At 43.7% G+C, this 25,812-nt stretch overlaps 2 protein-coding genes across 4 annotated transcripts in view; one reads left to right on the top strand and one right to left on the bottom strand.

Annotated features, from left to right (window-relative positions):
• Positions 1–10,312, bottom strand: part of LOC117994314 (venom protease-like) — a 14,382-nt gene extending 4,070 nt beyond the window's left edge. Inside the window, exons 1-7 of one of the 2 annotated variants that reach the window (XM_069507776.1) lie at positions 10,294–10,312; positions 5,743–5,843; positions 4,770–4,895; positions 4,200–4,338; positions 3,447–3,592; positions 1,848–1,972; positions 805–954 (exon numbers count right to left, since the gene is read on the bottom strand). In XM_069507776.1, coding sequence (XP_069363877.1) covers positions 805–954; positions 1,848–1,972; positions 3,447–3,592; positions 4,200–4,338; positions 4,770–4,895 — 686 coding nt within the window. In that variant the 5' untranslated portion in view covers positions 5,743–5,843; positions 10,294–10,312. Of the gene's footprint in view, positions 1–804; positions 955–1,847; positions 1,973–3,446; positions 3,593–4,199; positions 4,339–4,769; positions 4,896–5,742; positions 5,844–6,965; positions 7,332–10,293 lie in introns of those variants that run through there. The other variant, XM_034982202.2, reaches the window with a different exon arrangement.
• LOC117994276 (venom protease-like) lies at positions 4,211–25,812 on the top strand. Of its 2 annotated transcripts, XM_069507769.1 has the most exons (11): positions 9,218–9,404; positions 16,607–16,725; positions 17,429–17,554; positions 19,950–20,091; positions 20,793–20,947; positions 21,332–21,459; positions 22,561–22,710; positions 22,946–23,210; positions 24,075–24,203; positions 24,720–24,930; positions 25,738–25,812. In XM_069507769.1, exons 1-10 carry the CDS (start codon positions 9,341–9,343, stop codon positions 24,924–24,926), a joined length of 1,485 nt encoding a protein of 494 aa, XP_069363870.1. In that variant the 5' UTR covers positions 9,218–9,340; the 3' UTR covers positions 24,927–24,930; positions 25,738–25,812. The 2 variants fall into 2 exon arrangements, with proteins under 2 accessions (XP_069363871.1, XP_069363870.1); XM_069507770.1 differs by lacking the exons at positions 9,218–9,404; positions 25,738–25,812 and adding an exon at positions 4,211–4,336 and having other exon boundaries at positions 24,720–24,980.

Raw genomic sequence — 25,812 nt, 5'->3', positions numbered from 1 at the left:
ATATATATATATTAAATAAATAAAAAAACTATAATATTTAAAAAAATAGGAAGGAAGGATAGGGGATTCTTCGCACTATGTTGTGGAGGGCGCCATTTTGTGTTGATACAATATAATAAATGGTAGTTAGTTACCGTCTTTCCAGTTCGACGAGTGCTATGTCATAGTTCAGTGAGCCGACATGGTAGGTAGGGTAGGGGATTGTTCCACTATGTTGTGGAGGGCGCCATTTTGTGTTGATACAATGTGATAAATGATAGTTAGTTACCGTCTTTCCAGTTCGACGAGTGCTATGTCATAGTTCAGTGAGCCGACATGGTAGGTAGGGTAGGGGATTGTTCCACTATGTTGTGGAGGGCGCCATTTTGTGTTGATACAATGTAATAAATGATAGTTAGTTACCGTCTCTCCAGTTCGACGAGTGCTATGTCATAGTTCAGTGAGCCGACATGGTAGGTAGGGTAGGGGATTGTTCCACTATGTTGTGGAGGGCGCCATTTTGTGTTGATACAATGTAATAAATGATAGTTAGTTACCGTCTCTCCAGTTCGACGAGTGCTATGTCATAGTTCAGTGAGCCGACATGGTAGGTAGGGTAGGGGATTGTTCCACTATGTTGTGGAGGGCGCCATTTTGTGTTGATACAATGTGATAAATGATAGTTAGTTACCGTCTTTCCAGTTCGACGAGTGCTATGTCATAGTTCAGTGAGCCGACATGGTAGGTAGGGTAGGGGATTGTTCCACTATGTTGTGGAGGGCGCCATTTTGTGTTGATACAATGTGATAAATGATAGTTAGTTACCGTCTCTCCAGTTCGACGAGTGCTATGTCATAGTTCAGTGAGCCGACATGGTAGGTAGGGTAGGGGATTCTTCGCACTATGTTGTGGAGGGCGCCATTTTGCGTGTCTGACTTATTGACTGTTCCCAATAGTGCGAATTGTATGACACCACTGAAAAAAAAAAATTTTTTAGAATAAAAATATATACTTAGGTAAGTAATCGGTAGCTAAATAAATACAAATTTGTAGGTACCATAATAATAGTCAATTTATTGGTAAATGCCAGCGTTCTGGTTACACCCTGTATGTGATTTATTAAATAAAGTTTTTCCTGAACACATTTTTTTGTGATGTAACCACAAATTCATGGTTTTCGAATTTATTCCTCGACTTGTGCTATAAGACCTACCTAACTGCCAAATTTCATGATTCTAGGTCAACGGGAAGTACCCTATAGGTTTTCTTGACAGACACAACAGATAGACGGACAGACGGATAATCAGACAAACAGACAACAAAGTGATCCTATAAGGGTTCCTTTTTCCTTTTGAGATACAGAACCCTAAAAAATATCCTTAATCAGTTTCTACGTTAACCACAAAAAATTTGCACGCCATACATAAATGGCGAAATGTGAAAGGGACCCATCCATGACTGTATAAGTCCCGCAAATTGCTAATGCGCGTAGCCGCCATTTTAGTGACGTCAGCACTAGACTGCAGTTTCGAGCTGATGGTATATTTTTATTTTGGCTGACGTCAAAATGATGTATTAGCAATTTGCGGGACTTATACCATAAATAAAATAATTTCATTTCATTTCATTTCATCGTCCGGCGGGGTGATTACGTAAAACGTTGCAGTAGCGACAGCAACGCGACAGCAGTAACAATGCGACAGTTCATTTTCCGTCTCTCTTCTTCTTCTTATTTTGCGTTTCGGCTATTGCTGTCTCTCTCAAGCCGGACGTTTGACAGAAATGATCGCGAGATTTACGTCTGTCGCAAGCCTGTCGTGAGATACGTTATCACCCGCCGCGCGCCGCCGCGTATAAAGTTTAATTACTGTGTAGGGGAGACCAGGACATGTGCTGCCGTCAGGATGTACTTCTCGCTGATAAGAGAGCCCCCGCCGATCCAAACCACGTCTTCTTCCTCGGTGGGCACCGCGTTACGACACCCCAGCGCTGCCTGCAAGAACAAAACATTTTAAATAAAAGCCATAATATACAGGGTTACAGAAAAAGAGGACACGATCCCGGTAAGGGGTTATAGTACAGGACATTAGCTATCAAACGACCCCTAAAGTGCTTATGCGAAAGTGTATCGTTTTCGAGTTATTCATTTTTTTATTTTTTTTTCTTGGTAAAAGGGTGTTTGCCACTTTAAAAATTAATAAAAAAAAGGAACAATGTATTTCAGCAGATTTTTTTTTATTTCTTGCTAGTACATATCCTTGGTAATAATAAACAGTTATAAAACTAAAAAAATCTTCAAGCATTTTAAAATTACAGCCCAAAAACTGTACAAGTTTTCGATTTTTAAATTTAATTCTTTGAATAACTTGCAAATTTTCTGTAAAAATTACTATAGCACTTATCCTGCGGATTATTTTAAAAACATCTACGTTTCGTTAGCTATCCATTGGTACAAAAAAATTATAAAAAAAATCATAAAATCAAGAAAAAATTACACAACAAAGAGACCAGGTAGAAAATTCTAACAAATGCTATTGCTAAAGAATTAAATCAGAATCAATGTAAAAACGAGTTTAATGCAAAATAGTTAAGATTATTTTTAATGAGGTCAAAAGGTAATATAAAATCAGTCAAGTGCGAGTCGGGCTCCTTTTTTCCTGTAACCCTGTATAATCCACCGGGTTGGAAGTCGTACCACACTGCGCTTGCCGATACGCGGTCTCCACTCCAGAACACGTCTGCCCCAGCGGCCATCGGTTCTGCGGCAGACGTGGCCTGCCCACTGCCACTTCAGCTGGCTAATCCGTTGAGCTATGTCAGTCACTCTGGTTCTCCTACGGACCTCCGACCCGCTGGACTGACGACCTTAAAAAGGTAGCGGGAAGCGGGTGGATGAGGAAGACGGAGGATCGTGTGTGGTGGCGCGCTCTTGGGGAGGCCTATGTCTAGCAGTGGACGCAAACAGGCTGATCGGTTGATTCAATAAATAGTCCTAAGTATTTATACCAGTCAAGAACCATCAAATCAGCATCGAAGTTGTTCAAGAATACAACTACCTAGGAAAAGTAATACAACTCGGTAGAAACAACTTCGACAAGGAAGCTGACAGAAGAATACAGCTGAGCTGGGCAGCATTTGGAAAATTGCGTCAAGTCTTTTTAATTCATCGATACCCCAAAGCCTAAAGACGAAAGTTTTTAATGAGTGTGCCCTAGCTGTGATGATGTATGGGGCTGAGACGTGGACACTGACAGTTGGCCTTGTCCACAAGTTCAAAGTTGCTCAGCGAGCAATGAAGCGGGTATGTTGGGTATCTCTCTGAGGGACAAAATCCGTAAAGAGGAAATCCGTAGGAGAACCAGTGTGACCGACATAGCTGAAGGAATCAGCCAGCTGAAGTGGCAGTGGGGAGATCACGTCGTCTTTGGACACGTACTTGTTGAAGTACTGCTGATAGTAAGTCTCACCATATGCGGGAACTCCATAGGGTTGGCCTCGGTGCCTCCCGCGATGCGGAAGGTGTCCCTCCCGCAGGTGTCCACTCTGGTGTACTCGTGCGGGTTGCCGGCTTTGGCCACGCACTTGTTGAAGTACTGCTGGTAGTCGAGGCATTCTGAAATAAATAAATTATTCAATAGAAAAAATATATATTCAATAAAACTTTTACAAGTACTTTTGAATCGTCAACTACATTTACCACTGGTTCGGAATGCCTTTCCTGCCGAGAAGAACCAGCAAAGAAACTCGGCGGTTGAAAAATAGTACATTACTAGAGTCCAGGCCGAAAATAAAGCAATTGCCGGCCGAGTAATACTGGAAGGACGAGGCGAAGCCGAGGACCTACGTCTTCAACATTGACGTTCATAGCTGTCAAGATAAGGGCTTCTTTAAGGAACCATTCAGACGGCATGTGTCATATTCAACCTTAATGCATTGCATAAAGGTTGAATATGACACCGCACCGTCCTCTGAATGGTCCTTTAAAGAAGCCTCTATCTTAACTATTGGCTGTGTTAAACTAAACAAGGTCGTTAATTGAGTCTTGGACTGTAGTAATAAATTGAAGTGATTTTTTTGTATAGCGGTAGTTTATGGGGCTAGAATTCATTTTTAAAGATAATAATTTATAAAATCATTATTTTATTTATTTTTTAGTTCGGAAAGCCGTTCCTACCGAAAAAAACCAGCAAGAAACTCTTTTAAATAAAGGAATTGCATACTCAGCCAAGCAAAATGCTGTCCATTCGTGTTCAGTGAAGGTCTGTTCAGCTTGGGACAGCCGCTGGGTTCAGGAGGCATCTCTACTTCGCTCGTCTTCGGGCAGCATAGCAGAGGCTGCGCGCCGTTGTAGCGACAGGTCTGTAGAAAACACCATTGACTTATATATTACTTCGTATGGACAGGGCCATTGAACAAACAAAATGGCAACGACTCAGTGGTGCTTATACACCAATGCAACCTCAGTGACGTCTGGATTTCAAACGGGTCGTTAATTAGTATCTAAAATTATGTTCGCTTGACCATATGATCTTGTCATTTATATCTTAGTGCTAAAAATTTTTTACGAGACATTTCACCGCGATTAATAGCCCAGAAGGGCTGGCTCATTTTTTGCGCAACGGATAAGCCTGGCTGTCCAGCGCGGAAATGCAGCCAGTATTCTTGGCACCATTCCACGCGGTCATGATTTATATAGTAATTAGATAAGGCTAGCTTTATCGATGTTGTAATATTTTCTTTTTAGACAAACTAAAACGAAAACTTTTGTGTGTAGTGTAAAAAATAAATACCATATCCTTAGACCGCTTGATGCCATGGTTAGAATCGAAGAAGTACTTCCTGAAGATTCCAGTTCTGTAGAATACGTCATCGGTGGGGCAGCAGACTATCCTCAGGTCGCCCTCCCATCTGCACATCTAGAATTAAGCACAACCATAAGTAAAAAGACGTTTTCCCGGTACCACTACCCATATTTTAAATGCGAAAGTGTTTGTTTGTTAGTTTATGGGTTTGTTGGTTTGTCCTGATCGACCTGATTTTTTGCAAGGGTATAGTTATATAGTTAAGAACCTGGAGAGTGACATAGGCTACTTTTTATCCCGGAAAACCAAAGAGTTCCCACGGGATTGTTAAAAACCTAAAAAACATCGGCGTGACGTCAGCTGAAATAAGAACATAGCGTCGGCAAAAAAAAAATCAGAATCAGCACCCTTATTATAAACTAGCTGATGCCCGCGACTTCGTCCGCTTGGAATTAGGTTTTTAAAAATCCCGTGCGAACTCTTTGATTTTCCAGGATAAAAAGTAGCCTATGTCACTCTCCAGGTCTTTATCTATACCCATACTAAAAATCACGTCAATCCGTTGCACCGTTGCGACGTGATTGAAGGACAAACCAACAACTAATAAACCAACAAACCAACAAACAAACATACTTTCGCATTTATAATAAGGGTACTGATTATAATAAGGGTACTGATTATAATAAGGGTACTGATATGAAAGTGTGTTTGTACCTCAGTGACGCGCACGTCTGGATTTCAAACGGGTCGTTCATTAGTAGTCATTCATCTAAGGTAGGTACCTATCTAAGAGGTGGCGCTGATTTATTTGGTTTCTACACCGTGAAAAATTTTGTTCGCTTGACAGTTGACCATATCTTGTCATTTATATCGATGTTGTAATATTTTCTTTTTAGACCTATGTTTTAGACAAACTAAATCGAAAACTTTTGTGTGTCGTGTAAAAAATAACGAGTCTTACAGGAGGTTTCCTCTCGTCTTCATAAAGTATTTTCCTCGCGACCGGGCAATCATTGATAGATTTGCAGATGCCGGCTGTATTGTTAAATTGGCAGGGATCACCTGAAATAGAAAGAAAAATTAAACTACTTAGTAGGTAGGTAGGTACCTCGTCTGTCTGTGCCTGTCAATTTGGGGAAATGAAGACCTATCTGACTGACTAAAAACTTATATTACCTATAATATATCAACGCATAGCCTAAAACGCTGGGGGTAAAAATTTGGAATTTTGACAGGTTGAATGATTTTTTTGATTGCATTGCATTGATTGCAGCCAAGCGCTAGTCTATAAAAAAACCGGCCAAGTGCTAGTCAGGCTCGCGCAATGAGGGTTCCGCACTATTTCCGACATTTTGCACGATAATTCAAAAACTATGATGCATAAAAATAAATAAAAATTTTTTTTTAGAATGCACAGGTGAAGACCTTTCATATGGTACGCCACTTGATATAGAACTTATTTTACAGTTCTAATTTCGAAAATTAATAAAAAAATTATTAGTTCATGATCACAATTTAATTTTTTTGTGTGATGTAACCCTAAATTCAAATTTTTCTTTCCCCGAATGTCTGCTATAAGACCTACCTACCTGCCAAACATCATTCTAGGTCAACGGGAAGTACCTACCCTGTAGGTTTCTTGACAGGCCGACAGACAGACAAACAGACAGACAGACAACAAAGTGATCCTATAAGGGTTCCGTATTTCCTTTTGAGGTACGGAACCCTAAAAATAAAAAAAAAGTTCCGTAGGCGCTAGGTCAGTCAGTCAGTCTGTCAGGGCAAATCTTTTTATAATACACTAGCTTATATGCTCGCGACTTCGTCCGCGTGGACTACATAAATTTAAACCCCCTATTTTACTCCCTTAGGGGTTGAGTTTTAAAAAATCCTTTCTTAGCGGATGCCTACGTCATAATAACTATCTGCATGCTAAATTCCAGCCCGATCCGTCCAGTAGTTTGAGCTGTGCGTTGATAGATCAGTCAGTCAGTCAGTCAGTCAGTCAGTCAGTCATTCAGTCAGTCAGTCAGTCAGTCACCTTTTCCTTTTATATATATAGATATTACAATATACCTAGGTAATAAATGTGTAGATTAATTTATAGAACTAAGGCGTCTTCATATTATAAGGAAAACATTTAACTTATCGTTCACGTATAACCAGTTATTATCAAGTACGCACCTCTTTTCAAGCACTTCGCAATGCAAACAAACATAAACAACACAAGAACACATTTTAAAACCATTTTAAACTATATATAATACACAATTTTTAATCAATTCCTTTGATATTTTTTAAAAAACTTGGTTGAAAAGTAAACAAAAATGTTAAATTCAAAACACCACTTGTTTCGCTACTTTTTTATTTTTCTATCGAAAATCAAAAACATTATTTTTTTAACTTTTTTAAACACTTTTTATTCTATAATAACTTTACTTGTAATTCTATTTAAATTTTAAAGTTAACTCAATATCAGACTTATATTTTTATCGTAAACTAATATAAATAATTTTATCGATAATTCTTATATTATCAGAATTCACTTATAAGACGGCGTCTCTACTCAGTGGGTTTTATTTAAATGAAAGCTTGAGTAAAGTCAAGGAACTATAAGTAAAAGTTCGAGTCCGATTCGCACACGAAGGGTTCTGTATAATATCGTAGGTATACAAGTTATATCACTGAGTTTGTTGTGGGCTCTTCTCAGACCTGGGCGCGTTTGGAACCCTCCCTGAAATTAGGTTTTTTTAAAATCCCGTAGGAACTCTTTGATTTTCCGGGATAAAAAGTAGCCTATGTGTTAATCCAGGGTAAAATCTATCTCCATTCCAAATTTCATCCAAATCCGTTCGGCCGTTTTAGCGTGATTGAGTAACAAACATCCAAACATCCAAACATCCAAACATGCACACTTTCGCATTTATAATATTAGTAGGATTTTAAATAAATTATTTGACTTTGACTTTGACTTTGAGTAGCCACTCTTTCGAGTACGGAACTCTAAAAACCGCTTTTGAGTACGGAACTCTAAAAATCGCTTTCGAGTACGGAACTCTAAAAACCGGACAAGTGCAAGTTGTTCTCACAAAAAAAACTTGCCGTGAACTTTAGGAGGGGTTTATACGTAGTGCGCTCCACACACACGTAGTTTGGCTCTCATTTGAATCCCTACGGACTTCTGCCAGCTGGCAGGGTGTGTCCGACTCGCTCGGACTAGGATAACCTCCCCATGTCCACCAAGCTGAGCACGGAACTGCGTAAGCATTACTTCGTGCTGACCACCTAAAGGACAACCGCAAAATGGTACCAAACAATACTTGCTTTGTCGCCTAAAAGTAACCTATGTCACTCTCCAGGTCTTCAACTATACCCATGCAAAAAATCGTGACGTGATTGAAGAACAAACCAACAAACCAACAAAGAAACACACATTCGCATTTAAATAAGGGGACTTACTGATTTACTATATTCTCATATTTGCGTTTCTTGGCCAACGTGTGGATCGGGAAATTAGCATTGGCCCCAACATTGGCAAAGCTAATTCCCTGATCCACACGTTGCTTGGGCGAAAAGTGTTGGGGCCAACGTTGGGGCCAATGTAACACGATAAAACTAAAGCAGGAAAACCACAGCTTAAATTGTTGTGTACGCAAATAACTAAGTACCTATATCTACTTAATTAAAACAATTAAGTACATCTGTTTACAAACTTATATCGTAGCGCGGAAGATCAGAACTCGGTAAGTGACAAATAAAGAAAAATACTTTTTACTAGATGATGACTTTGTCCGCTGAACTTAGGTTTTTAAACCGATTTCCTGGGATAAAAAGAGTTGCTATACTCGTCTCGGCAGAATACCAGCGCTCAGAATTTTAAGGGTTTCGTACCTCAAAAGGAAAAACGGCACCCTTATAGGATGACTTTGTTGTCTGTCTGTCTGTCAAGAAACCTACAGAGTACTTCCCGTTGACCTAGAATCATGAAATTTGGCAAGAAGGTAGGTCTTATAGCTGGCATTAGGGGAAAAATCTGAAAACCGTGAATTTGTGGTTACATCACATAAAAAAAAATTGTGTCATAAACTAATAATAATTAGTATTTTCAATTTAGAAGTAAGATAACTATATCAAGTGGGTTATCATATGAAAGGGCTTCACCTGTGCATTCTAAAACAGATTTTTATTTATTTTTATGTATCATAGTTTTTGAATTATCCTGCAAAATGTCGAAAAAATACTGTAAAACTTTAGTACGGAAACCTCACTGCGCGAGCCTGGCTCGCACTTGGCCGGTTTTTATATTAAGGTAATGGTTAGAAAGACAATGAAATGAATACAAATAAAGCATAATAATTAACATGTATGATAGGTAGATGTATGAATCACTCAGTTTTGTGGTTCTGATGTAGATACGAGATACCTTAAGCAGAGGCAAGGTCAGAAGTCAGCCGTCTATATCGCGACTCGGTTGTGTTTTTTGTTGATATCTCCTATTTATAAAGCTTTGTTATATAACCTAATTATTTACATTATTTTAGTGTTAGTGTGTTTTAAACATGATTCTTAAGTGCTATGTGTTGTTTTGTTTAGTGTCTATTAGTTTTAGTCATATTAAAGAAGGTACCTACGTTTTATCTATTATTTTTATTCAGATACTGCAATCTCACCTGGTGGTAAGTGATGATGCATTCTAAGATGGAAGCAGGTTAACCAGGAAGGGGTAAGGCAGTATTAAACCCATGCCCCATTGGTTTCTAGACGGCATCGTACCGCGGCACGGCTTTGCCGGTAGGGTGGTAACTAGCCACGGCCGAAGCCTCCCACCAGAAATTTTTGTCTGACTAGCGTCCCGCCCGGCCCCGGGACATTTTGAGCAATTATCGCCATATTCTAAACAATAGGTACCTGATGCTCGCGACTTCATCCGCGCAGATTTGGGTTTTTAAAAATCCCGTGGAAAATCTTTGATTTCCCGGGATAAATCAACAAACAAACACACTTTCGCATTTATAATATGGGTAGTGATATAAAAGGACTGATTGATTGACTGACTGATATCACCGCACAGCTCAAACTAATGACTGAAATTTGGCATGCAGATAGCAGATAGATATGACGTAGACATCCGTTAAGAAAGGGTTTTTGAAAATTCAACCCCTAAGGGGGTGAAACAGGGCTTTGAAATTTGTGAAGTCCACGCGTACAAAGTCGCGAGCATAAGCTAGTCTTCTATATCTATCTATATCTATATCTATTCTATATCTATCTATACTATTATATAAAGAAGTAATTAAGTTTGTTTGTAGGGGGTAATCTCTGGAACTACTGAACCGATTTTAAAAATTCTTTCACCAGTAGAAAGCTACATTATTCCTGAGTGACATAGGCTATACGGGATCTTTAAAAACCTAAATCTACGCAGGCGAAGTCGCGGGGATCAGCTAGTTTGCTTATAAATTGCTTTTTCGGCAAAGTATCATTGTGTGGCAAAGTTGGCTATACTATTTACCTACGACGTCTTATTTAGGAAGGTGTGCGCTTCTGCACATCTCACTATGCTGGATTGGTTGGAATTCTTCAGGAAAACACTTGTTGAAGCACTATTTTCTTTATTCCTTAGGTACTGCTACCGCTAGGTCTGGAGGAGAACTGTACCGGCATACATTTTTTGTGTTGTTTCGGATTGACTATGCTGCGTAGGCCCTATTGGCCGCTACAGCGTCACCGGGGGGGTTGGCGAGCGCGAAGCTCCGCCTGGGGGTGAGCCCTAGGGCTCGAAGAAATAATTCGAGAGGTCGGGGGGCAACGTCCTCCTAAGGGCGCCTCCTGTGAGGCTCGGACCACGGCTTAGGATGACGTTGGGATGGGTGGAGTTGTCGGTTTTGTTGGTTAGTCCGTACGCCCCCGAGGCCGTGGCGTGAGCCCACGTCCGGGTGACGTTAGAAATCGGGGACCTCGTCTTCGCCGGCGAAGACGCTGTGATGAGGTTGAATTGTGTATCCCTACGAGATAGGGTGCATTGTCGGTCATGATTTGATCATCGGGGTCGTTAAGGACGTGCTTAGGGCGTCTTTTATCTGGGGGGTCGTTTCGGTCAGGGGTGTAAGTCGCTGCCTCAACTATTAGGGGGTTGGGGTGTCTAATGGCTTTCTCAAAATAATTTTTGGAAAGCTGTTTAAAGTAATGAGCTATTGTCGGGAGTTGGAGGTCTCTGTGGAGGTCCACGTTGCGCATGTACCACGGGGAGCCAGTGGCCGTACGCATAAACTTATTCTGTAGGACTTGGAGAGGTTTGAGAGAGGAGGGCGGCAGGTGTGCAAATGCAACACAGGCATAAGACATTATTGGGCGGATGCACGTTTTGTATAGCGTGACTTTATGTCGAAGTGACATTTTGCTCTTTGCGCAAATCATGGGGTAAAGACGGGAGAGCACATACGCTGCGTTCTTGCGGACTCTACGAATGTGCGCGGCGAAGCTCATCTTGTCATCAAAGGTTACACCCAAGTACTTGGTATTAGTTTGCCAGGGAATGGGGCGGTCGTAAAGAGTTATTTCAGTCTGTCGAAGTTTGTATTGTGATTTCCTTTTGGACTTTTGAAAGAGCACTGCTGCGCTTTTCTCCGGGTTAACCTCTATCCTCCAAAGGCGGAACCAGTGGCCTAGGCTACTGACTGCCTTTTGGAGTCGAGCTTTAACGTTCCGGTAGTTTAAGTCGGAGCTGTATAGAGCGGTGTCATCCGCGAACTGGGCTATATGAACATGAGGGGATCTGGGAATGTCGCTGGTGTACAGCGCGTACAAAAGTGGCGAGAGCAGGGAGCCCTGAGGGACTCCTGCTCGAAGAGGTCTTGGGGAGGATAGGGTTCCATCCAGACGGTAGCGGAAAGTTCGATTGGTGAGAAATTCTCGTAGTAAACGTACGAGTCTTTCGGGCACGCCTAGATGGTAAAGCTTGTAGATCAAGCCGGCGTGCCACACCTTGTCGAAGGCTTTGGCTACATCGAAGAAGAGGGCTCCCGTTGGGATGCCTCTCGTTTTGAATCGGTTGAAACCGAGAAGGATGTGCTCCGTGAGGCGGTGCACTTGATGAACACATGAGTGTCTGGTTCGAAAGCCAAATTGCTCGTCGTTGAGGAGGTTTTTCTCCTCTACGACGGACCTAAGTCGGTTGAGGATGACTTTCTCATACACCTTGCCAAGGGTGTTGAGCAAACTAATGGGGCGGTAGCTAGTAGGGAGGTTCCTAGGTTTCCCTGGCTTGGGGATGCCTATAACGGTAGCTTCTTTCCACCTGTCGGGGAAGGAGCATCCCGCCATGAGGGTGTTGAAAATGACAACCAGGAGGTTGATTAATACGTCGGGGAGTAACTTTAGAGTTTTGTTATTAATAGAGTCGGGGCCTGGGGCTTTTTTGGCGTGAAATTCTTTGATAATTTGACGAACTTCGCCGCTATTCGTCGGGAGGATTGGATCGCCACCTGGGGCGGAAGAGAAGATAGATGCTAGTTTGTTTTCGACTAGTTCTATATGGGACTTGTCTACAGAGATGGTGCTCGGGGAGCATTGGGCTTCTAAGCTATCGGCCAAGCATTCGGCCTTATCGACATCTTCAAAGGCGGGCGGTTGATTGGGACGTAAAAGCGGAGGAGTGGCCGAGACAGGGTCGGCTTTGAGAGCTCTCGCCAGGCTGTAGTAGGCTACATGCGATGGCTTGAGCTCACTCAGCTTCCTGTCCCATTGTTCGTCGCGGAGTTCGGCAAGGCGAGCCTTTACCTCCCTCTGGGCTCTCCAGAGTTCTCTCCGGTTGTCGGCGTTAGGACATGCGTCATGGGCTCTACGTTTAGCGTTTTTGATGGTGATGAGCTCTCTGGCGTCGTCCGGCAACTGTCGACGGGTGAAACCGTTCGGCATCTGTCGGGAGCAGGCGCTTAGAGCATCGCGGATATGATTAGTAAGGTGCAGTGAGGCTGCATGCGCTTCATCTAGACTACCTATAATGTCAGGAATTTGAGAGATGTGCACTGAGTCTATAGACTTAAGATGCTCTGAGAGCTTCTTGAAGTCAATGACTGTTTTGGTCGGGGGGGCCGCGGTGGGCGGGGGTCCTAGCCGCATTAGGACGGGACGGTGATCTGAACCTAGCTCGGACAGCACCTCCAAAGGACTCACCTGAAGGGCGATGTTCTTTAGAAGAGCTATATCGAGTATGTCCGGTCTGTCTGTTGAATTGTCGGTCATTGGATAACGAGTCGGTGTGTCAGGGGCTATAACTATGAAGTTAAGATCGGGGCGGTGCGTCAGTCTTTCGAGTTGGCGTCCTCGTGAGTTCGGGGAGCGGCAATTCCAACTTTGATGTTTGGCGTTAAGGTCTCCGGCCACGATAACGGAGTCTCCTAATGAGAGAAGTGCACGGATGTCACTTTCTAACAGATCTTTCGAGGGAGAGAGATAGACGGATGCTAGTATGACCGACGGATGGCCAGTCATACTCACCTGACATATGGACGCTTCCATATTGGTTAGTTGTGGAGGATCGAGAGGAGTGCAGTGAAGAGCCCTTCTGTAGTATATAGCAGTGCCACCCTTAGCAGTGGCCCTGTCGTTTCTGACTATATTAAAATTAGCAATTCTGGGATTACTTCTACTAGGTTTCAAGAAGGTCTCTTGCACTAGGAGAATGTCGGTTTGATGTGCACATACAAACTCGCGGACTTCGTCCATTTGGTCGATAAGGCCGTTCGCGTTGTAAAACGCGACCACTAAGGAGTGAGGTTTTAATCTACCTTTGGTTGTACTATCCATTATAGGTTTTTAAGGTTGTTTATGGAGATGAGTAGACCCAAGTGTTGGGTAATGGCTGTTTTGGGATCTTCCCTGAAGGTCCGGGCGAAAATTTCCATCTCCACTATGTCAATAGAGGCGAGGACGGTTTCTATTAATTTGAGATTATCCGCAGCGTTTGCCGCTGCGGATGTATGGAGCGGTTGCTCTGGCTGGGGCTGGGGCTTAGGCGTAGACGCGGAAGCCTTGGCCGGGGCTGGTTGGGCGGGCTTGGCCGGGGCTGGTTGGGCGGGCTTGGCCGGGGGTGCCTGGGTGGGCTTGGGCGCAGGAGGGTTAGTCCTGGGAAGGGGTTTGTCCCATGCGTTGGTGGCCGGAGCCGGCGCAGGGACGAATTTTTGGGTGGGTTGGGGAGCTGCAGTAGGTTTGCGGCCGGCCGGTTTGACCCTTCGCTTTTGCTCCTTGGGGGCTTTAGGGCATCCGCGATAGTTCGCGGTATGCCCTTGAGACCTGCAAAGAACACAGCTCGGGGGCTCCTCGGTTGGTTGCTTCCTGGGGCAGTCGGAGGTGCCGTGGTCCCCTAGGCACTTTACGCACCTAGGGTGGGCGAAACAATTCCTTGCGGAATGGCCGTACATCTGGCAGCGATGGCATTGGCCCATCCTGCCGCGGTTACGGGGGGGCTCTATTTTGAGGCCAGTAAGGCGACACACTGAGGTTATATTATTAACTTTTTTACCCGCGGGGGAAAGTTCTAAAGTTACGAGCACCATCTCGTAAGGGACTTTGGTTCTAGGATGATACATCCTGTGAACCTCCAGGACTGGCAGCTCCTGGGAAAGGAGGTCTGTCTTGATGAGCTCTGTATCGAGCTCCTTCGGAAGGCCGCGAATGACTACGCGTAGAACGCGTTCGTCGGGAAGAGCGTAGGTGTGGAACCCTACATTCTCTTGACGGAGAGTCTTGGTGAGGAGGCGATGGTCGCCTGAAGTCGGACATTGGACTTTGATTCCAATGGCGGTCGAGCGGGCACTCGTGAACGAGATACCCCGCTGGTCTAACAGTGGCAAGATGCGCTGCCAGCTGAGTTTTTCCCTAATAAAAAGGGGAGGGACCTTTTCCCTTGGCGAATCCTCCATGGGGGAGTCTTCCGACTCCTCCTCGGGGGTTGCCTGGGAGGTTGTGGGTTGAGTACCGGGCCCTGAAGGGGCTGCAACGCCCACCTTTTTAGGTGGGTTTGCGTGGGACTTGGAGGCCTTCAGCTTTCGCTTCTGGGCCTTCGTCTGCACCGTCGTGAATTCCTCTGTTTCAGAGGAGGCTGGGGACGTTTCGGAGTGAGGCTCCTTGGTCGGGATCGGTTTTTGGGCTGAAGGCCCGGCTGGGGTTTTGGAGTGAGGCTCCTTAGTGTCGGTCGGTGTCACGGTCGGGGTGTCGTCCTCCATGGCCGTGGCCGAGGGAGGAGATGCCGGGGGACGGTCGTAGCGCGTAGGCGTCCGACTCGCATGTACCTTAAATTTCTTAAGGTAGTTAGGGTCTCGGGTCGCGAGGTCGGCGATGAGAGCACTCATGTCGACGTCTTTGTAAAATGTCTGGGGGAACTCCGGGCCCTGATGGGGCCCAGGAGCGGGTTGGTCGGGGTGGTTGGGGCCCATAGTGGACCCGGTGGCGCTAAAGGTCCTCCCTGCCAAGGCAGGGAGGTGGGTACCTACGGTGTGGCCCTAATGTGAGTCCCCGCCCTTGGGTGACGGGGGTGTGAACCTATGCTGCGCTTAGACTAGTGTACTCACGGAACCTGGACCCTAGAACTACACTACACTATACACAACGCAGGAACAATCTGATGGCACTGATGATCCAAGGGCACTTGCACTTGAAACACAGGGGCGAACACGCGCGGGGGGGCTCGAGTCGGAGAGCGCATGTACAGACGTCCGCACGGGGCGGATGCCGAACACAGATCACCACCGGCATACAAAACCGGGCCAGTATTTATTTGAAAATCCCATAAAAAAAGTAGACCATCTGATTGGCTGGCCAATCAGAGGATCTTTACATTGACCAATCAGGAGAGAGCAAGCTTGAGAGGTGTGGCCTACTCAGAGGGGTCTTTTCGACTCCGGGCTATACCGTAGTGAGAGCCGCGCCTCTCGCTCTATAATTATTCCTATCCCTTTCTACAACTATCTCGCTCTATCACTGTTGCTATCTCTATCTACGCTATTTCTCTCGCTCTAAACTATTGCTTTCTCTGTCTACTTTTTATTTCCTATCTCTGTTTATTTCTATTTATGAAATCTTTATCAAAGGCTATTAAATCTAAGTTATTTACATAGTAAAATCTTAACAAATCCTATCATAACTATGCTACTGTTTACATGCTATTTAAGTATATACTATACATAAGACTTTGCTAAGCATTGTTTATCTATACTATATAAAATCCTATAATAACTGTTAAACTATTAATTGTCAATCAATACACACACTAGGCACTATATCGTCCCGCACAGAAGGTGGTAAAAGCCCTTTACATAGTTTAATATATATAACGGGTGCATACCACGATAAATTTTTGTTTTATTTGTCGATAAAACAAAACAATAATTAAAAGTTTGTGCGGTGCTCTCGCAGCACAGACTGCAGTCGCGTCGTGACCACGACCCGTGCAATTGGGTTGAAATGTCGACAAATAAAAACAAAAATTAATCGTGGTATGTACCCGATATATAGGTATATTAAAATATGTCGTTAAACCACGAAATAAGCTTAAAATCAACCATTTAGGACATCTTATTTAGGAAGGTAACTATACCATTTAGGACATCTTATTTAGGAAGGTAACTATACCATTTAGGACATCTTATTTAGGAAGGTAACTATACCATTTAGGACATCTTATTTAGGAAGGTAACTATACCATTTACGACATCTTATTTAGGAAGGTAACTATACCATTTAGGAGATCTTATTTAGGAAGGTAACTATACCATTTGGGACATCTTATTTAGGAAGGTGGAATAAGCTCTTTATTACCATTGCAGGTAAAGTGTGCAAAATTCCGATAGAGAATACTACTATTGTCATCGCGGGGGAATGTAAGACTATCAGCAAATGCGCTTACGCCATGAAAGTCCTCTACATTGATCAGAAAAAGCCCCCGGTAAGTATCTAGTGTCTTCTTGTCCAAAATTCCTCAGTGCTTGAAGACCAAAGTCTTCGAACAGTGCGTGTTGCCAGTGATGACATATGGATCCGAGACATGGTCGCTAACTATGGGCCTCATAAGAAAGCTCAGAGTCGCCCAGCGGGCGATGGATGCGAGCTATGTGCGGAGTTTCTCTACGTGATCAAATCAGAAGTGAGGAGATCCGTAGGAGAACTAGAGTAACCGACTTAACTCAACGGGTTGCGAAGCTGAAGTGGCAATGGGCAGAGCACATAGTTCGTGAAACCGATAGACGTTGGGGTCCCAAGGTGCTGGAATGGCGACCTCGCCCCGGAAGACGCAGTGTTGGAAGACCCCCACTAGGTGGACCCTTCAAGAGACCTATGTGGATGATGATGGAGTATTATCATCATCATCAACCGATAGACTATTATTTTGTTCACTATGAAGGTATACGTCTGTATCCTACGAAAGCCTAACAAGAAGTGAGCGACTTGCCAGTTGTATAAAAAGATTGAAGATTGATTTTCGTATACTACCAACAGAAAACCGTGCTGATAAAACTCATATTCTTCTCTTCTCGTATCTTCTTCCTTCTTAATTGAATCTTCTCTGGAAACAGTGTCTGAGCAGGAAAATGTCATAATTCATAAGCGCAGCGAGCACGAAGCTCATTTACAGAATATTGGTGTTTCAGATGTGTGCCTGGGATGACGACGTGCGAATAGTGTGCTGTCCGTTAAACAACATCGGCTTCAGGACCGGCATCTATGGTAGACTCTACGACCCTACCAGCGACGGTGTCAAGCGGTCGCGGGCAGTGGTGAGACTTGCACGATAGGCTAACTAGAAATAATAGGACATATCGTTCTGCCGCGGGAAGACAACCACCAGCGTGAAGTGTATTGTAATATGTACGAATTGTCAGTTTAAACGTAGCATGTTCATATTAGCTGTAACATAAAAATGCAACTCAATATATCGAAGTAGGTTGCCTGCACATCGGATTGAAAGAGAGGTGATGCAAAATTATGTAGGTTAGGTAGTTAAGCAATAAGATTTAAACAATAGTATGTAAGATTTCTTTATTGGTATTGTTAGTCCATAAGGGGAGTAGATCATAAGACGGCTCTCAATAAACATCTTCCACCGTTGCCGCATTTAATTATTACCATACGGCCACAACATATCTCAGTATATCTACTCTCACGCCCGTGTACAAGATAATTAATATATATAAAAGCCAGGAAGAAATATAATACACTTACATACATAAAAAACCGGGCAAGTGCGAGTCAGACTCGCGCACTGAGGGTTTCGTATTACAATCGTATTTTATCGACATTTTGCATGATAAATCAAAAACTATTATACCTAAAAATAAATAAAAATCTGTTTTAGAATGTATAAGTGAAGCCCTTTCATGTGATACCCCACTTGATATAGTTATCTTACTTCGAAAATTGAAAATACTAATTATTAGTTTATGACCACAATTTAATTTTTTTGTGTGATGTAACCACAAATTCACGGTTTTCAGATTTTTCCCCTAATGCCAGCTATAAGACCCACCTACCTGCCAAATTTCATGATTCTAAGTCAACGGGAAGTACCCTGTAGGTTTCTTGACAGACAGACGGACAGACAGACAGACAACAAAGTGATCCTATAAGGGTTCCGTTTTTCCTATTGAGGTACGGAAACCTAAAAATAGGTAAACTTACATACACGTTACATAAATACATATACTTGTACCGGGCGGAGGATTACACCCCGGCAGGGGAGACCAAACGGCCGAGGGTCAGGGCGACAGGTGAACAAATCGGCGGACTATCCTAGCCGAGTCCAGCAAGACCGCTTTTTGCATCTTGGCTGCGAGCGAACTGCCACGGAACCCCAGTCGCCTCAGATGGTAAGCGAGGCTGACTGGGAACAACCAATTCGCAGATATGACGATTGGGATGGTTTCAGTGGACTCCACGTGCCACATGTGACATGTCGGATATTTATTATTATTATATACACTTTATTTGTACCACTACAAGAAGGAAAATAACAATATAAGAACAGAAAACACACCAAAATAGGATACAAAAAGCGACCTCATCGCTGAGTAGCCTTCCTTATTATTCCTTTAGATTTTAGGCTTATTTCGTAATACATTATAACGCCTAACATACCACGATTAATTCCATTTTTTTATTTGTCGATATTTCGTGTGATTCGATAACTCAGTGTCTAACGCTGAATGATAGCCACCGGTCTCATTTGACATTTATTTTTAATCCATTAAAGATTTTCTACGAAAAAATATTTTAATATCACTCAGTGAAGCAGCGGTTAAGAACCAACCAATGTCAAATCAGCTCGGTGGCTATCATTCATCGTTAGACACTGAGTTAGCGAATAACCCCGCAGAAAGAAGTCCGCTAAGTCGAAATCGAAATTAAAATACGACTATGCAAATTTCAAACTCCTATTTCACCCCCTTAGGGGTTGAATTTTCAAAAATCCTTTCTTAGCGGATGCTTACGTCATAATAGCTATCTGAATGCAAAATTTCAGTTCGAACTGTCCATTAGTTTGAGCTGTGCGTTGATAGATCAGTCAGTCACCTTTTCGTTTTCTATATTTAGATAATAAACTAGCTTATGCTCGCGACTTCGTCCACGTGGGCTACACAATTTTCAAACCCCCATTTCACCCTCTCAGGGGTTGAATTTTTAAAAATCCTTTCTTAGCGGATGCCTATGTCATAATAGTTATCTGCATGCCAAATTTCAGCCCGATCCATGCAGTAGTTTGAGCTGTGCGTTGATAGATCAGTCAGTCAGTCACCTTTTCCTTTTATATATTTAGATAAAGTATTTTTTATTCAATTAAACTTTTACAACTAAATACTTTCATCTGTTTATTAAGACTATGGTTCGATCCAAATAATCGCCGATCCAGATCGATTGTGTAGCATTCGCCTTTGGATCATTTTTTTTTTAAGAATATTAGCCAAGTTAATTACTGACTAATATTCCCCTTTCCCCTCCAATTAAGCGTAAAGCTTGTGCTAGGAGTAGGTACGACAATAGTGCAACGGGTGGGATTTGAACCGGCGACCTTTCGGTTTTTAGTCCGCTCCTATAACTATTGAGCTATCGAGGCTCTTCCAGTGGGGTACATAAATAATCATCCAATCAGTCACCCGCAGTGCAATCATATTCCAGACTTGCCGTTACGACGGCACTCAGCACCAATGCTGCCCAAACAAGCCAGACATCCCACTCTCGGACGAGAGAGACTGCCCACCGCTGGTCAAGCCCAGCCCACCCCGCAATCTGAATACTGCTCAACTTATTGCTTGGAACAGTAAGTACCTATTAATCTAAATATATAAAAGAAAAAGGTGACTGACTGACTGACTGACTGACTGACTGACTGACTGACTGACTGACTGACTGACTGACTGATCTATCAACGCAGAGCTCAAACTACTGGACAGATTAGGCTGCAATTTTGCACGCAGATGGCCATTATGACGTAGGCATCCGCTAAGAAAGGATTTTTAAAAATTCAACCCCTAAGGGGGTGAAATAGGGGTTTGAAATTTGTGTAGTCCACGCGGACAAAGTTGCGAGCATAAGCTAGTATATTATGGGAGCGGAGTGGAGGACCCTCCAGTCATAACATCTATTTTGTAGGACAATTGTTTCCCCGATAAAAGACGCCCTAAGCACGTCCTTAACGATCCCGACGATCAAACCATGACCGACAATGCTCCCTATCTCGTAAGGCTACAGAACTCAACCACATGACAGCGTCTTCGCCGGCGAAGACGAGGTCCCCAATTTCTAACGTCACCCGGACGTGGACTCGCGCCACGGCCTCGGGGGCGTGCGGACGAACCAGTAGTCCATCAACTCCACCCATCCCAATGTCATCCTAAGCCGTGGTCCGAGCCTCACAGGAGGCGTCCTTAGGAGGACGTTGCGTAGGCCCTACGCAGCATAGTCACTCCGAAACAACACACACACAAAAAGAGTACCAATCCGTTTGTGTATTATTTTCAGAATGTGTGGAGAATCAGCGCTTTGTGAAAAAGTGTGTAGCGAAGAAAGATGACGACGATTGGTTAATACGAGTGGACACGTGCAAGATACCGACCGACGGCGACTTCAGGATATTCGGCGGTATACCAGCCAAGAACATGGAGTTCCCGCATATGGTGAGACTAGCTTATGACGTCATCATCATTATCAACCGATAGACGTCCACTGCTGGACATATGACTCTTGTAGGGACTTCCACACGCCACGGTCTTGCGCCGCCGCCATTCAGCGGCTCCCTGCGACTCGTCTGATGTCGTCCGTCCACCTAGTGGGGGTCTTCCAACGCTGCGTCTTCCGGTGCGAGGTCGCCATTCCAACACCTTAGGACCCCAACGTCTATCGGTTGTACGTACTAGTGCCCTGCTCATTGCCACTTCAGCTTCGCAACCCGTTGAGCTATGTCGGGTACTCTAGTTTGGTCAAACGGAGAAACGGAGAAGACTCGCTTTCTCTAAAATGGTAACTTGATAAGCCACAATATTGTCTTCGAATGTTTGCAGGCAGTACTAGGCGTGGTGGAGAACTCTGAGGAAGGCTCGAAGGACGACGTGGAGTGGGTGGGGGGAGGCGCCCTCATCAGCGACAGGTTCATCCTGACTGCCGCCCACGTGCTGATAGACCCTCGGCAGTGAGTAGCTTATCCAGGGCATCATTAACAAAACTCTGAGGACGGCTCGAAGGATGATGTGGAGTGGGGGGGGGGGGGGGGGGGGGTTTCAAAACCTTTTTTTAAATAGAAATAGAAATAGAAATAGAAATAGAAATAGAAATAGAAATAGAAATAGAAATAGAAATAGAAATAGAAATAGAAATAGAAATAGAAATAGAAATAGAAATAGAAATAGAAATAGAAATAGAAATAGAAATATAATTTTTATTTTTTTTGTTTCATTGACTATTAAGTAATTATTTTAAAAATTGGTACTCAAAAATATTTGCACACTATTAATTTAGTAGAATGTTATGGCCTCTGATTATAGTGTAATTTTCATCTTTCTTGTACAAACATTCTTGCAAATAAATGATTTTTTTATTTTATTTTTTTATAGAAATAGAAATAGAAATAGAAATAGATTTTATTTGCTAGAATGTATCTAATCGTGTGTGCGTGTCGCAGCCCGCGCGACTTGTAGTTACTTTTCTTGTCACCTGTCGTGACCAAGCCCATTAAAAAAAGGATTCCGGACGGGTTTAAAACTTTTTTTTGAGGTTTATTACGATTATGGTGTAAACATAAACATGACTGAGTTTTTCGATTTGTCGAGCATACTCCGACAAACTCGTTAAATCAACATACATTTTTTTTTCTTTATGTAGGTTTTATTATCAATGGTTAACAAATAAACTATTAATAAACTTAAATCTACAAAAAAAACAACATTAAATTAAAACTAAAATAAATTAAATTAAATCTAAAACCTCGTCGAGACCACCGCAGCGAGGCATTGTACCCAAGATGCTGGCAGCATTACCCCTTTGGATGGCCAAACTAATTCTTTGACCAAGGTAGCTGCCAGCTCTCGGGTCCCCGGTTGACTCGACAACTCTTTTCGCAATTTCTTCAAAAAGAGCTCGAGCCCCCGGGCCCCACGGCCCCAAGGTCTCCACACCAAAAGGCTCGAATACTAAGCTTCCATCGAGGTTTTCATATTTGCGCCTCTTGGCCTGTTCGGCGCTGATGGCCGCTGGACCCGCCATACATTTTATATTTCTGATTGATTAATTACAGACGGCCCCTGAGGTACGCCCTGCTAGGCGTCCTCAACAAGACTGACGTAGTCAACGGAATGCTGTACAACATCGTGCGGAAGATTGCCCATCCCCTCTACAGCTACAGCAATAGAGTGCACGATATAGCTCTGCTCGAACTTGACAGACGGTACGTATAACGCGTAAAATTAACTCCTCGCGCGCCATTTTAACTGTACATATACTTAACTACCTTTCATGATTCTATGTCAACGGGAAGTACCCTACTTATAGATTTTCTTCATAGACACGACAGACAGACAGACAGACAACAAAGCGTTCCTATAAGGGTTCCTTTTTTTCTTTTAAGGTACGAAGCCCTAAAAAAGATGAACTTTCACTTTACAGACGCGTTTTTGTTGCAGCGTGACGCTATCCGAGTTCATCAGGCCGATCTGCCTGCCCGTGCCTGGCCAGCGCGGCGACGACTCCTCCCGGCACATAGCGGGTTGGGGACAGACCATCGAGGCAGGGAAAGCCTCGCAAATTTTGTACACAGTCAGTATTTATTCAGTTCATCAGCCGATCTGCCTGCCCGTGCCTGGCCAGCGCGGCGACGACTCCTCCCGGCACATAGCGGGTTGGGGACAGACCATCGAGGCAGGGAAAGCCTCGCAAATTTTGTACACAGTCAGTATTTATTCAGTTCATCAGCCGATCTGCCTGCCCGTGCCCGGCCAGCGCGCAGCGCGGCGATGCCTCCTCCCGGCACATAGCCGGTTGGGGACAGACCATCGAGGCAGGGAAAGCCTCGCAAATTTTGTACACAGTCAGTATTTATTCAGTTCATCAGCCGATCTGCCTGCCCGTGCCCGGCCAGCGCGCAGCGCGGCGATGCCTCCTCCCGGCACATAGCGGGTTGGGGACAGACCATCGAGGCAGGGAAAGCCTCGCAAATTTTGTACACAGTCAGTATTTATTCAGTTCATCAGGCCGATCTGCCTGCCTGTGCCTGGCCAGTGCGGCGATGCCTCCTCCCGGCACATAGCCGGTTGGGGACAGACCATCGAGGCAGGGAAAGCCTCGCAAATTTTGTACACAGTCAGTATTTATTCAGTTCATCAGCCGATCTGCCTGCCCGTGGCCGGCCAGCGCGGCGACGCCTCCTCCCAGCACATAGCGGGTTGGGGACAGACCATCGAGGCAGGGAAAGCCTCGCAAATTTTGTACACAGTCAGTATTTATTCAGTTCATCAGCCGATCTGCCTGCCCGTGCCCGGCCAGCGCGGCGATGCCTCCTCCCGGCACATAGCCGGTTGGGGACAGACCATCGAGGCAGGGAAAGCCTCGCAAATTTTGTACACAGTCAGTATTTATTCAGTTCATCAGCCGATCTGCCTGCCCGTGGCCGGCCAGCGCGGCGACGCCTCCTCCCAGCACATAGCGGGTTGGGGACAGACCATCGAGGCAGGGAAAGCCTCGCAAATTTTGTACGCTAAGAAATACTGAATTTATTTTTTACTTTAAAGTTTTAAGCATTATCGCAACTTCCAGGCTCGAGTCGCAGTGCAGTTGAACTATTCGGAATGCGAGAGCAAGTTCGAGACGTCAAAGTTCCACTACAACTCCACCACCATGCTGTGTGCCAAAGGAAAAATTAACGCGCCCACGGATTCGTGTCATGTGAGTTCATTGTACTAAATAATCGGGGAACATACATAAAAAAAAAAAAAAAAGATTCCGACGAATTGAGAACCTCCTCCTTTTTTTGAAGTCGGTTAACAATTCGATTCGAATGCGAATATCTGCTGCCAACATTCGCGAATGGGAATGCGAATATTCAGGTTTTGTTTAAATTTGGCGCCATTTGAAGCCAATAGCTTAACGATATCATTAGGCTATTCTCGGAACAAAAAACAAACGGAACGCATTTCGTTCGAACGGGACTGCCGCCAAGGTCACCAAGCCATAGACAAATGGCGCCAAATTTTAAAAAAACTGAATATTCGCATTCGCATTCGCGAATGTTGGCAGCAGATTTTCGCATTCGCATTCGCTTCCGCGAATGTTCAAAATATGACATTCGTTACATCACTAGTACATACACAGTCGAGTTTTTGTTTTTTCAATTACCTTTTTGAAGATTTTATACACGTATTTTTATGGTTCTAGTTTAGAGTTTTTTTTTTTAATTTTCAGGGTGACAGCGGAGGACCTCTAATGATGCTTCTGGACAACATCCATTGCTCGTACTCCGCAGAGGGCGTGGTGTCTTTCGGGCCCCATTGTGGACAAGGCTCGGCGGGCGTCTACACCAGGGTGGACGCCTACCTGCGCTGGATAGTCCAAAACGTCTGGCCCCAGGACTGGGCCAGAGCCACTATGTCCAACAACGGAATTTATTAATCAACTAGCTTATGCTCGCGACTTCATCCGCGTGGACTACACAAACTTCAAACCCCTATTGTGAAATAGGGGTTTGAAGTTTGTGTTTGTTTGAAAATTCAACCCCTTAGGGGTTGAATTTTCAAAAATCCTTTCTTAGCGGACGCCTACGTCATAATAGCTATCTGCATGCCAAATTTCAGCCCGATCCGTCCAGTAATTTGAGCTGTGCGTTGATAGATCAGTCAGTCAGTCAGTCATCTTCTCCTTTTATATATTTGGACTAGCTTATGCTCGCGACTTTGGGGAGCTTTGGAGAGATTTGGGGGAGGCCTACGCCATTGAGGCGACTAATGCGTGACTGAATATATTACTATATATAAGGGACTTAAATATAACATATAAACATAAATTTTGACATTAGAAACTAATTTTATTATGACGATGAATGAACTGATATATTTTTATGAATTGATATGGTTTCGAATACGATGAATTTATGATCAAAATGATGTAAAAATAAATAAATTATTGTAATAGGAGATATAATTGGAATTAACGTATTAGACAATAAAGGCTTTTTTATTTATTTTATTTTTATTTATTTATTTATTTATTTATGCTCGCGACTTCGTTCGCGTGGACTACACAAATTTCAAACCCCTATTTCACCCCCTTAGGGGTTGAATATTCAAGAATCCTTTCTTAGTGGACGCCTACGTCATAATAGCTATCTGCATGCCAAATTTCAGCCCGATCCGTCCAGTAATTTGAGCTGTGCGTTGATAGATCAGTCAGTCAGTCAGTCATCTTCTCCTTTTATATATTTAGATTTATTGTAATTTGGTCTATTCCAATTTTAAATTTATGGCTATTCAAACGAAGCTTTTATTACCATCGAATATAT

This window comes from Maniola hyperantus, chromosome 26, assembly GCF_902806685.2.
Source record: "Maniola hyperantus chromosome 26, iAphHyp1.2, whole genome shotgun sequence".
Taxonomy (NCBI): Eukaryota; Metazoa; Arthropoda; class Insecta; order Lepidoptera; family Nymphalidae; genus Maniola; species Maniola hyperantus.
Note: the sequence above shows the minus strand (reverse complement) of the source record. Positions and strands in the feature narration are given on the sequence as shown.

What these genes read in the sequence shown, in the direction of transcription:
- LOC117994276 (XM_069507769.1), top strand. Translation starts at nt 9,341, where the DNA reads ATGATTCTTAAGTGCTATGTGTTGTTTTGTTTAGTGTCTATTAGTTTT. An exon ending in TTTTAGTCATATTAAAGAAG is followed by an intron (nt 9,405 to 16,606) that starts GTACCTACGTTT and finishes TTACCATTGCAG; the next exon opens with GTAAAGTGTGCAAAATTCCG. An exon ending in CTGCTCGAACTTGACAGACG is followed by an intron (nt 22,711 to 22,945) that starts GTACGTATAACG and finishes TTTTTGTTGCAG; the next exon opens with CGTGACGCTATCCGAGTTCA.